Genomic DNA, 16460 nt, shown 5'->3' on the forward strand with positions numbered 1-16460 from the left:
CCACCGTTGTCTGAAGATAAGATGTAGATGTAGAAAAACATAGAGAGAGTACATACGAAATCCAAATGTTCCACGATGGAACCCAAACGACACTTCAGTGTTTACTCGGTAGTGACTTCCTCACCCCGAAAGCATCCGAACCGTGGTCGTCCACACACAAATACCTGTTTCCTTCTACAGGTCAGCAACAAAGTGAACTCCACCGGATTACTTCCAACTTCCATACATGGATTTCAGTGGCAAACACAGTTATTGTTTCTCATCCATCGATAGAGAAAACAAACAGGCTGGTGTCTCTCTCCCTTCTCTCTCTCTCTTTCTTCTTCTTCTGACCTCTTCAACAACGTCATTACGTCCTTTATCTTCTATTGACGTAAGCACGCCCCACACACACATACACACACACTCTCTATCTTAAAGGGACTTTCACTGAGTCCATAACAGTATCCTTGCTTGCTTCCCCTTAAATGCACCTTTGCCAGGATTTAATACACAGCTACCAATCTAAGACAGGTAATAGCAATAAATTGCATTTGCTTAGCAACTTTCACACACCAAAATATGCTGAGGTGCTTCACAGAATCATAAACAATAATTGTCACTCAATTACATAAGAAAATTTTGGGGTAGCTGACCACAGGTTTTGTCAAAGAGGTGGGTCTCCACAAGCAGGAAATACAGAAGGGCTCCATTCAACCAAGATGAATACCTCAGCAATTCTAGAAGAACTCACCTTCCAGAGATATTCAATAACCATCATACATACTCAACTATCATTCATTCTTACAGAGAAACTTTAAAACAAGGTTTGTAATTGCAGTGGTCGATTAACAGTTCCGGTGAAGCTTTGTGTTAAATATACATGCTAAAACTCTCCAGGTGCTGTCACTCTAACCAAATAGCTGTTCCACACTATCTGGATGGTATGGAATTTTTCTTTGCTTCAGCTGATGACCACTTAAAGGTTAAATCAACATGTAGTATTTTTCCTATATTTTGAAGTTTATTTAATCATCTGGTACCTCTCCATTACTAAAGTTTTGCTCAAGCCAAATGTTTCAACAAAAATTTACAAATCAACAAAAACGTGTTTTCTCATAAATGTTTCACAAATCCCTGTTTTCTCAGTTGAATTGTCAAAATGACAGCACTTGCTCGATATTTTGTTTTAATATTCTCTTAGGATGTGGAAGTCATTGACAAGAACAGTATTTACTACTAATTGCCTTTGAACTGAGTGGCTTGCTGGGCCATTTCAGAGTGCCACTGTATTTGCATTTAACAATAATGATGTATAACAGTACACTTAAGGGGCAAGATATGGCATTAATTGTTGGCAAGGGCAGGGAGGTAATGTGGTGAAAATTGTGTCCCGGCACTAATTTTCCCATCTGTTGTCACTGTTTGGTGGTGGGAGAGTGTGGGAGTGGAAAGGGTGGGGGGAGCATCCTTGCAATAGATAACTCAGGTTCCTGTCAGGAATGGTGTACATAGTAGCAGTGGAAAGGGAAATAGCGGTAGTTTCCCAGGCCTCATTTCCCTTCCATTATTCAAGAAGGATGGCTAGCGAACTTTTTTATTGGAGCCAGAGGAGGAAAGTGTAAGTCAGGATAACCTATCTTCCATTTTGGGAAATATAGTAAAGAAAAATCCTACCTGTGGTTTCATTGCACCACAGGTACACTGGATAACCTTCTAGATATCAGTTCAATGAATGTTACACTGCTGATGCCCTGGACCACAGAGAAGTAAATAAAAAGCAATAACAAGAACAATACAACTTAAGTCACTATACTGCACAAGTATGGATGCCAGGGAAGTGTTCTCAGAAATGCTATAAATAAAACTCTCTTTAACCTTCCAGTAGCAGAAGTTCATGAAATACTCAGAATGGAAGGTGGGTCATGTGGAACATCAACATCACCATGAACCAGCTGGCCGAAGGGGTTATTTTTGGATTAGGCATTCTACATAATTCGAAGCAGACTTCCAATGTAGTTCCAACAATGTGTTACACAATCACAAGGCAACCCGCAGCGATCTCAACTAGACTAGGCATGTGTTGATGCTATGGGCTCCTTATGCTTTGTAGCTTACATCAGTAAAATCCAACTCTGAGCAAAGTAACTTGCATGTGTCACATTTCTGTTTTCTTAAAATAGCACAAGTTTTGCAAAAGAGCTTCATAATGTCCTAACAAACAGTAAGTTAGTCAACATGTTATCTTTAAATGTGACAATTAAATATAAATTAGATATTTTTAGAATTATAAGTTGTCATGCTTGTCAAACTGCAAAGGAAAAGTATATTTATAGAAGATCGTGTATTGCAGAAACCTAATTAATGTATTGGGAACTCTGGTATACAGTGATGAACACAGCCAGACGTGGCTTAACAATTTTCTCATTAGGCATTTCATCAAGGGGCTCAAGCTCTATAACCTTAGTTCAGAGAAAAGATTGGTGATTTTTTGTCTCAGATTTCATTACCCTTAAGGAAGGTGCATTCTGACTTTCAGATATCCAGGCTTATCAATAATCAGACAAAAAGTAACACCACTTCCTGGAGTTCAGGATAATCTCGTGCAATTCTAGATTAACAATATTGTGAATGCACGAAATCTATTAAACAAAGTTAGCACAATTGAATAACATTAATGCAGGAAAATATCCTAAGATACTTCCAAGATGGTAAATGCATTCCCTTATCTGGAAATGAATTGTGGCACATCATTGTCTAGAAATTAGATTTCACCTATAAATGATGCAGTAAAAGAGTGCTGCATTTAAGTAGGGGACCCCAAAGTTATTGAAAAATTATTCAGTATTTTCCCTGTAATTTTGGTGCACAACAATGAGATCTGCGTTATTCTCAATGCCAGCTGCCTGCAGAGTTTGGCACCTGTCACATTATTGTCACTCAGGATCATGGGAGGTGATCAGGACTTTGAAGTACACATCCCATGGTAGCCACAGTAAATATACAAAAAGTGCCATGGAGCAATGGGAAAATATGGAGGGAGGGAGGGAGGGAGAACACATGTCTCCCTGTGTACAGCCACAGCCCCTATTCCTCACATTCATACCCACACATCCATGCCTGTGCACTAGGTGGTCCCAAGTCACTCTGAGGCACCAGATCATGATGCAGGCAGAGATCAGAGCAGTGATTACTGCAGTGTAAAGTTGTTGCTGGCACTCAGACACATAGAACTAATCTGTTGTACCTGCAGGGTAAGACAGGGTAAAATGCGTGAGCAGAACATCCATATCCCAACAGCCACATCTTATGTATGGTGGTTGACTTCATGCAGGATATGTTCCTTGTCTGACAATAAGCAAAAAAGGCAGGTTGTAGATTTCACATTCTTATGCCAGCTTCAGTCATCAATGAAGAAATGAAATATCGTACGCATTAATGGCATAATCACGTGCAAATGAAGCCAGGAAAATGACACTCATGCCAAGCTGATATAAGCCCACAATTTACCAATAGGCAGGACATCAACTGGAAATGGGTGCAATCACGTAATACATGAGCAAATGGGTTCACTTTCTAGGTGTGTATGTATTATTTATGTATTACAGGCAGTTTCATTGTCAATGAAGAACCATCTGGTAGCATACTGATGAGGCCTGGGAATTAAATTCACCCAGGTCTAATGATGTGGAGGTTGGGTGATGCAGCACCTGATTTCTGCTCCTCTTTCTACAAGGTGTTTTGGTTGCAGGAAAATTTTAACCTCTTAATTCCTGTCATAGAGGTCAACCATTTTAAGACTGAGTGGAGGAGAAATTCCTTCAGTGCGAAGATTGTGAATGTTTGGAATTCCTCAGGATGCTATGGGTACTCAATCATTGATTGCATGTAAGATCGAGATGGATGGATCTTCAGTGAAATCAGGGGATTTAGAGAAGGGGTGCAGAAGTGGACTTAACACAGATCTACCATGATCTTATTGAATGACAGGGCAGGTTTAAGAGATCTTATGTCCTCCTCTCCTAGTTCATACATCCTTAAATGAGGAAGGGAGGCAGAGAGCTTCAGAGAAAGAATTCCAAAACTTGGATCTCAGAAGTTGAAGGCACAGTTGGCAATAATGATAGAGTAAGTTCGTGCATCTGTATATGCGAGAATTCAAGTTGGTAAAGCGAAGATAACTTGTAATATATCCGGATATTATACAAGCCTGTGTTGAATGAATTGGGATTTCAGGATATTTATTGTTGGAAACAAATTTCTGGTATCAGTAAAATCTAAACAGAAAACCAGAATCATCTGCTTGAATGAAAGTCAATAAATAACAGTGGCTATTTTTTCCTCTATGTAAATAACCCTGAGACCCTAAATCGTGGAACACCCTACCTAACACTACTCTGGATGATATGTTTCAGAAAGATGGCTCATCATCACTGCCTCAAATGTGTTTAGTGCTAATCAATAAATATCAGTAACTCCCACAACCTATAAAACAGGGAAGAAAATCATGCCTTAATCACACCCATCCTGCCCTGCAATGTTTGTGTTTGTGGTCCTCAGGAATAGTGTCCGTTGTCAAATAGGACTGGCATTTTCGGTGTCAAAATAAGCTTTCATGAATCATGGTTCCCCTTGGCCTGATACACAATAACATTGCAACGTTATCTAACTGCCAAGACAACATTAATAAGGAACAGAAAGCCTGTGAAATGAAATGAAAATTGAGGCTTTCAACGAACTGTTCTGAGGCCTACTCTCAAGGTTGCTTCTAAAAAGAGACATGTCTACTCCCAGTGTCATCTATAGAACGCAGAACACTACAGCACAGTACAGGCCCTTCGGCCCACAATGTTGTGCTGACATTTTATCCTGCTCTCAGATCTATTTAACCCTTCCCTCCAACATAGCCCCCTATTTTTCTATCGTTCATGTGTCTATCTAAGAGAAGATAGAGAGAAGAAACATGTCGAGAGAGTAAGAAGCCAGAAGGAGAGCTCCAAGTGGATCTGGAATTCTGGAAATGGGAGGAAGCATTCACAGCCTGAGCTGCAGAATCCTGGCCATAGAAATGGGCACAGAGGTGGAAGCAGTGAAAGAAGAGCTGAATGGAATTCATTAAACTGGAAATATGGGGGTTGAAGCTGAGGCCTCTGCTGACAACTCATCATTTGGAGTCGGAGAGGGGAAAATCAGACAGGATGGCGCAAATGTGGCATTGCAGAGAGAAATTAGGTGAGGGGAGAGTGAATGGGAAGAAAGATCCTGATGTGTATTGGAATTCAAAAGTTGTCTGCTATCTTTAACACCTGAAATGTGGCAAAAGATAAAGTGGAATTGCAGATTGAGATAGAATGGGTCGGTTGTTGTTGCAGGGAGGGGTCAAGAGTACGCAGTGCCAACACATGGCATTGTGTCATATGATGAGAACAGTGCCTTGTGAAAAACTGGATGGTTGGAGCCAGAGGCATGGCTAAAGAAAGTTGTGGCAACAAGTTTTGATCAATATCTTATTGAAAACCAGAAGGGAAACAAAATATCCTTAAGGTGAACAAGGCAGTAGATCTAGTAATGATGAAAGAACAATATATAGACTATGTGTGATTTAAAGTGGAATTTTTAAGCAAATTAACACATGCATGCTGCACTTGTCCTTCTGGCAATAGAAGATGACATTGCTGTGTCACCAAAAATATCACTATGACTCCAGAAATGTGGTTCCTATTCCCACAAAATTCCTGTTGAAGATAACCATGACCCTACTCATCACAGTTTCACAGTGTCAAGGGAAAGCAAAATGTTGAAAGCTGGATAAACAAAATGGGAGTAATGGAACAGAAGGATATGCAGATGGGGTTAGATAAAGAGGGACGGAAGAAGGCTTCTGTTTGATTAAAAGCACCCAGCAAAAACAGGATTCATCTTGGGTTTGCCAGTGACTCTCATGTCAAACAAAGGAAAGAAACAAAATTTCCCGGGGAGGTTACCATATCTTAATCATACCACTCCTGTCTTAGTCTCTGTGCCTTCAATCCCAAACAGTGGCATCTCTTATCAGCCAGAATATGCTGTTTAGTGTTAAACACGTTTTTCTGAAATCTGTGAATGCAATATTGTCACATTATTATCCAGGTGCCTAGAGAAGGCTGCATCCATCACAAAGGACCCTCACCATCTGGGACATGCCCTCTTCTCATTACAACCATCAGGAAGTAGGTACAGGAGCCCGAAGACCCAAAGTCAACAATTCAGAAACAGCTTCTTCCCCTCCACCATCAGCTTTCTGAACAAACCATGAACTCATGAACACTACCTCATTATTCCTTTTCTTGCACTATTTATTTATTTTTGTAATTTATAGATTTTTATGTGGTTGCACTGTACTGTTGCCGCAAAACAACAAATTTCACGTCATATGTAAATGATAATATATCTGATTCTGATCATACATTCTACACAACTCTATGAAGTGCTGATGGGTATTGGGTTGAAAAAAATGGAAATACATGTTTGAAGGAAGTTCAGTAAACAAGTTGGCATCAAATCTGCAAGGAAGAAACACTTTATTGGGGTGTGCATTAGAGAGCATCAAATTTTGTAACACCCACAATTCAAAGAGTTGGGGCACGTAGCCAAAGCAACACACGTCCTAACAACTTCTTCTGTGGTTTGAATGTCCAGTTCTGTTTAATGATCTGTCCCTCTGAGGCTCTACATAAATGCAAGAATACAGGAAGCTATGGTAAAATAAAACACGTGATTGTGAGCAAGAGGGGAAAATCACAATTAGCCTAATAAACTGGTGAAAAGCTTTGTCAGTATAATCGTTTGTTGTAACCTTACCCAAAGACCACAAATTTACAATCCATCTGATGTTAGTTTTGTGCCGGATTTTACAAAGCATGTTTGCAGACATCGTAAGCAAAGCATGATGAGTGATTAATATCAATCATGTTACTTCTTAACTAAATCATTGCAAAAGTGTATGTCTGACACATCGACAGCAGGTGATATTAGCTATAAATATGCTATTGAAAATATACAAGATTAAAAATGTATGAGGCATGCAACAATAAAAGGGAAATGAAATATAGCTGGCCAACATCTCAAAGTGGTTAAAAATATTCACAAGGCACAGTTTTATTCATAGCACAGCGTTCAGTCATCATTTATGTTGCTGATCCCACAAATAAAGTGTTGAATACTTGAAAGTGAAGGTTAATGCTGCACATTTGAATTACCCTGGAATATTAGCAAAATAGTATCGTTTTAACTCTGCCCTTATTTTCCACTGGTGGCTACTTTTTTAATGACTTTAATCCATTCTGTGAGTTCTTCCCTTGTGGCAGCCTGCATCAGGTAATGCACTTCATCTGCCGTGATGATTTCAAACAGGTTTCCTCTAACGTCAGATTTCTTCCCTGAAAAGAAAGTTCTTTGTAAGAGGCATAAGCGATCAATTTTCAATATTAAAACACAATCAATGATAATTCATAAATGAAAGGCAATCAAATGAAAGGAATCCATATCAAAGACACTTATTAGGAAATGGTTAGGGATTTGTTGACCTGCACTTTAAACAGGTGCTTATGGTTAGCAATAATTGCAAATCTGTATATACCATGCCACAGCTTTCCTGTCATAAAATGACCTGGGTAAAACATTATAATGACCTCTGGTGGTACAGTGTTTAACAAACACTGCCATTGCTAGACTTATGAATGGCAGGAAGGAAACACATTCATGTAACAGACAAGGTCCCAATTTCCAATCTTACAAATAATTAGTTACATCTCTGTCCACACATATGCATGAGGTCGGAATCTTATCAGATTACCGAAAGAAGGGTTCATTGAAAAAAGCAGCCAGGCAGAGGACAGTGATTAGGAACTGGGCTCATTTTTCAATTGTAATCTGGGAGCAAATACAGATCAATCTAACAGTTTATGAAACTGTATCCATTAGCCTCCATTCTTATCCAACCCGTTCTTCTGCCCAATACTTCCTCAATCCTTTTCCCTACTCCTCCAGCCATTCCCCAATCAAAAAACTACCTCTTGTTACTGGCCCCGAATCCTGCTTCTGCCCTCTCCACCTGTTCCCCCTTCCCCTTCCCCTCAATTTCATTCTTCTCCCACTCCTACTCCCCATCCATTCCAAAAGGCATCTCTCTCTAACCTCTATCACCATCGTTTCCCCATCCTACTCTGCTTGTTTTCCCTGCCCCTTTGACCCTTCTTTGACCCAGCCCCCTCTGCCCCTCCCCAGTCACATTTTGTTCACTTCTCACTATCCTCTGACACCTTCAACCCCTTCTCCCCATTCCTGTCACCAGTGCTCAAATACACCATTCCTCCACCCCTCACTTTCACCACATTTCCTCATTTACCCCCCTTTATCTCCAAACCTGCCTCTTTTCTTGACCATCCTTTCTCCTTAGCATCTTCTTCAACTTCCACCTACCTCTCCCAGCTTCAAGCTAACAACTTCTTCCAACAACGAACTGGATTTACATAGCATTTTTAACATCTTAGAATGTGCCAAGCTGCTTTACTGGAACAATTATAAAATAAAAGTTGATGCCAATCCAGAATAGAATATATTACCCCAAAAGCCAAAATCTTGGTCAAAACAAAAATGGAAAATGCTGGAAACACTCAGTGGGTCAGGCAGCATCTGTGGAAAGAGAAATAGTTAGTGTTTCAAAGTCCAAAACCCTTCATCTGATGAAACATTAACTCTTCCACACAGATGCTGCCTGACCTGTTCAGTGCTCACAGCATATTCTGTTTTATTTCAGGTTTCTAGTTTTTCTGATTTCTTGCTCTAAACAGTTGGTCTCACAGAGCATCTCGAAGCAGTAAAAAAGATAGCGAAGCAGAGTGGTTTAGTCAGGGAATGTTAGAGTTTAGGACTTTATTAGCTGTGTACACAACCACCAAAGGAGGAATAATTAAAAGGTAACATGGAAAAGGCCAAAATCGAAGATATCCTTGTGAGCTGTAGATTGGGAGAAGGTTACAAAGAAAGGGGCGAAATCAGGGAGTCATTTGAAAAGATGAAGTTCTGAATTGGAGAATTTTAAAAGAAAGACATTGAACCCTCTGCTGAAGTTACTATTTGGAAGTTACTTTAAGGAATTTTCCTTGATGAATTTGTAACTTCATATAGTAACATCATCTCTCCTGGAACAGATCAAGAGAGACACTTACCATCTGGATGGTCATCTGCAGCAGTCACCACACAGCTGCGGAGATGGACGGAACCAAGGGGCTCATCCTGATCACCCTGTAAAGGGAAAGCACAGGAACACAATCAAATAAATTACAGCACAAGTAAGTACCTCTTAAAGTAGCCACATTTTAAAGGTTTTGATTCGGTTAATAAGAAGAAACTGCCTCCAGAGGACAAAGGGTCAGTATCCAGAAGGGAAGGCTATAATAATATTGGCAAAAGAACCAAAGTTAACTTGTGTGTCTTGTTGTTGTGATATGGAATTCATTGTCTGAAAGCCCAGTGTAAGTGGAAACGTAGTAATTTTTAAAAGGGAACTGGATAAACATTTGAAAGGAAACATGTCCAAGCATAGAGGAAGAGCAAGAGAGTGAGACTGATGGGATCGTCTTGCAAAGAGCAATAACCTTTAGGCTGAAGGGTTCTATAAAGTTACACATAAAGATTGTCAAAGAACTTCCCCCCTATATCTTCATTCTTACTTTTTGCACCATTTTCCCTGATGAATGGCATTACCAGGACAATGAACAGACCGAGGGCAGTGGATTCACCAACAATAACAAATTTAAGTGAATGGCAATTGAATTCATTGCACATTAACTAAAGGAAATGTAAAAACCAACTGTCCCTATTTTGCCAGTGGTGCACTGTGTATAATCCAGAAATTAAGAGCGAACAATTCGGTTTCTTATAACTTGGCAAATTATACACTAGCCTTGGAAGCATCTCGAGAGTTGGGGCAATCAGAATGTCAGGTGCTAACAGCTATTAAAGGGCTGCTGGTCCCCTTCAAGTGCCACAACCTTTTGTTCAATCTAATGCTTTAAAGCACAAATATGAAAAATAAGTTGCAGGGGAGGAATATAAAGCAAGATCTTCAATTAGAGGGTGGCTCCAGGAGTAAAGCTATCTTTATATATTTTGGCTGAAATGGAAGGATTGCTGATCAGGTGCTCAAGCTGTGTTATGGAAGGTCCCCTAATTTCTATGGGTAAACTGTAAGTATTGCCGATGTACTGGTTCACCATGCATGAGATATGGCCTGTCTGCATGTCCCAGCTTTCAATATGTCAGATATAGTATAAACTTCAAGTCACTATCAATTATCAACCTTTATTTGTTTGACTTAACACACAATTACACTTTGGAAATAAATAATAGTGGGAGAAGATGCTGAAACTAAAGCCTTTCTCCATGTAGAAGGTTACATAATCTAAAGTCTGGCTTTGGGATAAGTGGTTGTGTGTATCTCATCAGCTTTTAATGATCTTTGCAAAAAGTAAGGAGTAATCCCATATCATGGAGAAGAAACTTATCCTCTGTTTTCTGTGCTAAATGCACAATATAATAATATTTGCACGTTCAGATCCTCTACTGAAATTTGATTAATTTACTGAACCTTCTATACACTAATATGTCCACAAAGCCATTAGAATTTTATTCTTTAGTTACTAGCTTTTTCTTTCCTTATAGTTAATAGATTATTTTTATTGTGCATTGATATTTTTTCTGCCAAAGTAGTATAATTACTTCTTGACTGTATGTTAACTAATTTTTAAGGGGATAGATGGAGAGAAGGGCACAGTGTGTATTAACCCCAAAGGGAGAGAAGTGCTGGGGAGTCTGAAGATGTTCTTAAACCATACCGCAGCTGGGTCATAATAGTGCAGATAGGCAGGATCATCCCGAAGCACAAACTTTCGGACTTTCCAGTTTTTTCTCCTGTGGCCCTGTTAAAAAATAAGATAACTATGTTCACCTTCCAGAGCACAGATGTGTTCAGTGGTGTCTTTCCCATCACATGTGTCTCATATCTCCCACAGCATATCCAAGGTCTGTCTGTTGCATATCTCAGCTGTGGCCAATAGGGCTTCCTAGTCTTATAACATCCATCTGTCCCTAATGGTGTTTTCCACAACTAGGCACAGCAACAAACAATCTGCTGGAGGAACTCAGCGGGTCAAGCAGTATCTGTGGGAGGAAAGGAATTATTGACATTTTGGGTCGAAACAGGGTTGCTGCTCAAAACGGATGCTGCTCAACCTGCTGATTCTCTCCAACAGCTTGTTTGTTGCTCCAAATCCCAGCATCTGCAGTCTCTTGTGTCTCCACAACTATGCAGCCTATAGCCTTCTGGTGCACTTCAATGCGAAACAGAGCCCTTCAAATCATATCTGTGCCCAGCAGTGTATTTTGTATCACAGCTGTGTAGAGTGAAAGATTATGAAGTAGAATGCAATGTCAAATATCACCAATTCAACATATTTTGGTCCAGTTAGTGTGCAAGTATATACTAACATTGTTTGGTGAAGACGAGACCTGTCCCCTGAATATAACTTCCACCCCGGTGTGGCTGAGATGCACGGAACATGTCATTGAGCCCTTGGCTAATGTAGTAGGAGTTCTGAAGGGAACTTCACCAATTACCATACTCAACAGTGAGAAAGAACAAAGTACCCCATCAGGTCCATTAACATACACTCAGACAAGAGCAGGAACAAGCAAGGTCAGGGGAAGGTTGGCAATTAAAAAGAGAAACAAGAGTTACTTTGGAGTGGAAGATAAATATCAGGATAAACTTTAGCAGGAGCAGATAAAAGAGTCAAGTTAACTGGAAAACTGGACTATCAATTGTATAATCGAGGGCCCTATTTTGTGGATCATTCAGGCAACGAGATAACACCACATGGTACTACACAGCCATTCCTTTACCCCTGCACTACATGATATTGCAGAGGTACAGGATTCTCATCCCTTCACACTCGGATCCCATACTAATTGTAATACAGTTACAGAGATGTACCTACCTGTTTCAGCAGACATCCTTGCTTTATAATAACTCCTCGAAATTCCTCCTTTAAAACATCTTCATCGTCACTTGAATTTCCTTCACTGAAAAACCCACTGTCAGCCTGCAAGTTGTTGGAAATGCATTGGAGTCAGACACTATTTATCATTTTCCAGAATGAAAACAATTTCACTGAACTGTTAATGTCACACATAAGACCAGTAAGGAGTGAAATCACAGGAAATGCAAGTACTATCAATAACTGTGTCCTTGAGAAGTGGACAGTGGACATACATGATTAACCATAGAACCATAGAACCATACAGCACAAAACAGGCCCTTCGGCCCACCATGTTGTGCCGTCCATCAAACCATCCTCACACTATCTAACACTTTCCTCCCACATATCCCTCTATCTCACATTCCTCCATGTGCCTATCCAACAAACTCTTGAACCTGTCCAATGTATCTGCCTCCACCACCACCCCAGGCAGTGCATTCCATGCCCCAACCACTCTCTGGGTGAAAAACCTCCCCCTGACATCTCCCCTGAACCCCCCACCCATAACCTTAAAGCCATGCCCTCTCGTCTTGAGCATTGGTGCCCTGGAAAGGAGGCGCTGACTGTCTACTCTATCTATTCCTCTCAATATTTTATATACCTCTATCATGTCTCCTCTTATCCTCCTCCTTTCCAGTGAATAAAGCCCTAGCACCTTAAGCCTTTGCTCATATTCCATACTCTCTAATCCAGGCAGCATCCTGGTAAATCTCCTCTGCACCCTCTCCAATGCCTCCACATCCTTCCTATAATGCGGCGACCAGAACTGAACACAGTACTCTAAGTGTGGTCTAACTAGAGTTTTGTAAAGCTGCATCATCACTTCGCGGCTCTTAAACTCAATCCCACGATTTATGAAAGCTAACATCTCATAGGCCTTCTTAACTGCTCTATCCACCTGTGAGGCAACTTTCAGTGAACTGTGAATATGAACCCCCAGATCCCTCTGCTCCTCTACACTGCCAAGTACCTTGCCATTTACCCTGTACTCTGCCCTGGAGTTTGTCCTTCCAAAGTGTACCACCTCACACTTCTCCAGATTGAACTCCATCTGCCACTTGTCAGCCCAGCTCTGCATCCTATCAATATCCCTCTGTAAGTTCCGACAGCCCTCCACACTATCCACAACACCGCCAATCTTAGTATCGTCCTCAAACTTACTAACCCAGCCTTCCACCCCCTCATCTAAGTCATCTATAAATATCACAAAAAGTAGAGGTCCCAGAGCCGATCCCTGCGGGACACCTCTAGTCATTGCCCTCCAATCCGAGGGCACTCCTTCCACCACAACCCTCTGCTTTCCACAGGCAAGCCAATTCCTAATCCACACAGCCAAGCTTTCCTGGATCCCTTGGCCTCTGACCTTCTGAAGAAGCCTACCATGAGGAACCTTATCAAACGCCTTACTAAAATCCATATAGACCACATCCACCGCACTACCCTCATCAATCTTCCTCGTCACCTCCTCAAAGAACTCTATCAGGCTTGTGAGGCAAGTTCTTTCCTTCACAAAGCCATGCTGGCTGTCCCTAATCAGTCCATGATTCTCCAGGTGTTCATAGATCCTATCCCTTAGAATCCTTTCTAACAGCTTACCCACCACAGACGTGAGACTCACCGGTCTGTAATTCCCTGGATTATCCCTACTACCTTTTTTGAACAAGGGGACAACATTTGCCACCCTCCAATCCTCCGGCACCATCCCCGTGGACAACGAGGACTCAAAGATCCTTACCAGAGGTTCAACAATCTCCTCCCTCGCCTCTCGAAGCAGCCTAGGGAAAATCCCATCAGGCCCCGGAGATTTATCTGTCTTAATATTATTTAACAACTTCAACACATCCTCTCTCTCTTGATATCTACAACCTCGAGAACATTACCCCTACCAGCACTCCCTTCTGCGTCATCAAGACCCCACTCCTCAGTGAATACCGAAGAGAAGTATTCATTGAGAACTTCTCCCACTTCCGCCGCCTCCAGGCATATTCTCCCACCTTTGTCTTTAATCGGACCTACCTTTACCCTAGCCATCCTCCTACCCTTCATGTACGTGAAAAAGGCCTTGGGATTTTCCTTAACCCTACTAGCCAATGCCTTTTCATGTCCCCTTCTAGCTCTCCTCAGCCCTTTCTTAAGTTCCTTCCTCGCTACTCTATATTCCTCAGGGGCCCTGTCTGAACCTTGCTGCTTCTACCTTATGTATGCTACCTTCTTCTCCCTAACTAGTCGTTCCACCTCTCTCGTCACCCACGGTTCCTTCACCCTGCCATTCCTTCTCTGCCTCACCTGGACATATTTATCCCTAACATCCTGCATAAGATCCCCGAACATCGACCACATCTCCATGGTACATTTCCCTTCAAAAAGGACATCCCACTTTACACTCCCAAGTTCTCTCCTTATAGCCTCACAGTTCTCCCTTCCCCAATTAAATATCTGCTTGTCCTCTCTGCACCTGTCCCTGTCCATGACAATTTTAAAGGTTATGGAGCAATGGTCACTGTCCCCCAAATGCTCACCCACCAATAGATCCTTCACCTGTCCTGGTTCATTTCCTAAAACTAGATCTAGCATGGCATTCCCTCTAGTCAGCCTGTCAACATACTGCATCAGGAATCCCTCCTGGACACATTTAACAAATTCCATACCATCTAAACCTTTGGCACTAAGCAGGTTCCAGTCTATATTTGGGAAGTTGAAGTCTCCCATTATAACAACCCTGTTATTTTTGCTTCTCTCCAAACACTGCCTGCCAATCTGCTCCTCTATATCTCTACCGCTACCGGGGGGCCTATAGAATACTCCTAGTAGGGTAACTGCTCCTTTCTTGTTCCTTAATTCCACCCATACGGACTCTAGAGATGATCCTTCTACAACATCCATCCTTTCCACAAGCGTAACAGTGTCCTTGACCAGTATCGCCACCCCTCCTCCTCTTCTCCCCCCTTCCCTATCCCTCTTAAAACACCAAAAACCAGGAATATTCAATATCCACTCCTGCCCTGACATCAGCCACGTCTCAGTAATAGCCACAATATCATAGTCCCCCATACTTATCCAAGCCCTCAGTTCATCTCCCTTATTCCTGACACATCTTGCATTTAAGTAAACACACTTCAGTCCATCTACCTTACTACTTTTATAGCCTGTATTCTGCTTCTCCCTCCCCAAAGCCTCTTTACCTGTTTGATCTAACTTTTCCCCATCCCCTTCTTCTACACCTGGTATCTGCAGAGTCTACATGAAAGGAACCTCTAACAACATAATAACTGTTAGCCTAGATTTTAGAAGATGCAACAGCTGTCCTTTTACCTCTTCATACAATAGGTTTCTCAGAGATACCAGAGAACCAAGAGTCTATTGTGATTAAGTTATAGGGTCATGGAATCAGAGAAAGATACAGTACTGAAACAGGCCCTTCAGCCCACCAAATCCACACTGAGCATCAACCACCCATTTACAGTAATCCTACATTAATTGTATTTTTTAAAATTCTCCCTACATTGACATCAACTCTCTCCAGATCCTACCACTCAACGACAGTTTAGGGGCAATTTTACAGCAGCCAATTAACTTGCTATCAGCATGCAATTGGGATGTGGGAGGAAACTGGAGGAACCAGAGGAAACCCATGTGGGAAAACATGCAAACTCCACACAGGATGCACCCAAGTTTAGTACTGAACCTGGGTCTCCGGCACAGTGTGACAGCAGCTCAGCCTCTGTGCCTCCCTGAGGAAGAAAAAGAAATTAATGTTACAGGTTGAAACTCTCTGGTCCGGCATTCTGGTATGTGAATCTGTAGTACAGATCTGTATTAATTAACTAATTCTAACTAAAATCTAACTAATTTATAAAGTTAACTAAGACCCATACAACTAAAATTAACTAAAACCCATAGCTAACCAATGCAACTTTTACGATCTCAGCCGACTGTGCTTCTGATTTACAGAAACTTTAGGATATGGCCAGTTCTCTGTACCCTTACATAACCTGGGAAATGTCGATCCTTCAAAAGAACAGTTCTCCTTCTCAGAGAAAGATGACCGAGGACAGGTTAAAACTCTCTGGTCTGGCATTCTGTGTTCTGGCACTTTCCGTGGTCCAGCATCAGTCAGGTCCCAAGGGTGCCGGACTAGAGAGTTTCAACCAATAGTAAAGAAACACTGCTAGAGAAATGAATGAGCTTAAAAACTGATAAATCCCAAGGAGCTGATGAGCCATAACCCAGAGTTTTGAAACTGGTGGCTATGGAGATAATAGATGCTCTGGTTATCATACAGAATTCTATAGATTCTGGAATGGTTCCTGCAGATTGGAGGGCAGCATATGTGATCCAACAATTCAACAAAGGATGGAGGGAGAAAACGGGGAACTACCGACCAGTTAGCCTGTCATTGGT

General features: G+C 41.4%; 1 protein-coding gene across 3 annotated transcripts in view; it reads right to left on the bottom strand.

Annotated features, from left to right (window-relative positions):
* Positions 1-6522: 6522 nt before the first annotated feature.
* Positions 6523-16460, bottom strand: part of plek (pleckstrin) — a 40064-nt gene continuing 30126 nt past the window's right edge. Inside the window, exons 6-9 of one of the 3 annotated variants that reach the window (XM_052011699.1) lie at positions 12018-12122; positions 10857-10940; positions 9189-9264; positions 6523-7397 (exon numbers count right to left, since the gene is read on the bottom strand). In XM_052011699.1, coding sequence (XP_051867659.1) covers positions 7258-7397; positions 9189-9264; positions 10857-10940; positions 12018-12122 — 405 coding nt within the window. In that variant the 3' untranslated portion in view covers positions 6523-7257. Of the gene's footprint in view, positions 7398-8626; positions 8653-9188; positions 9265-10856; positions 10941-12017; positions 12123-16460 lie in introns of those variants that run through there. The other 2 variants (XM_052011701.1, XM_052011700.1) reach the window with 2 other exon arrangements.

The sequence above is a fragment of the Pristis pectinata genome, chromosome 3, assembly GCF_009764475.1.
Source record: "Pristis pectinata isolate sPriPec2 chromosome 3, sPriPec2.1.pri, whole genome shotgun sequence".
Lineage (NCBI taxonomy): Eukaryota > Metazoa > Chordata > Chondrichthyes > Rhinopristiformes > Pristidae > Pristis > Pristis pectinata.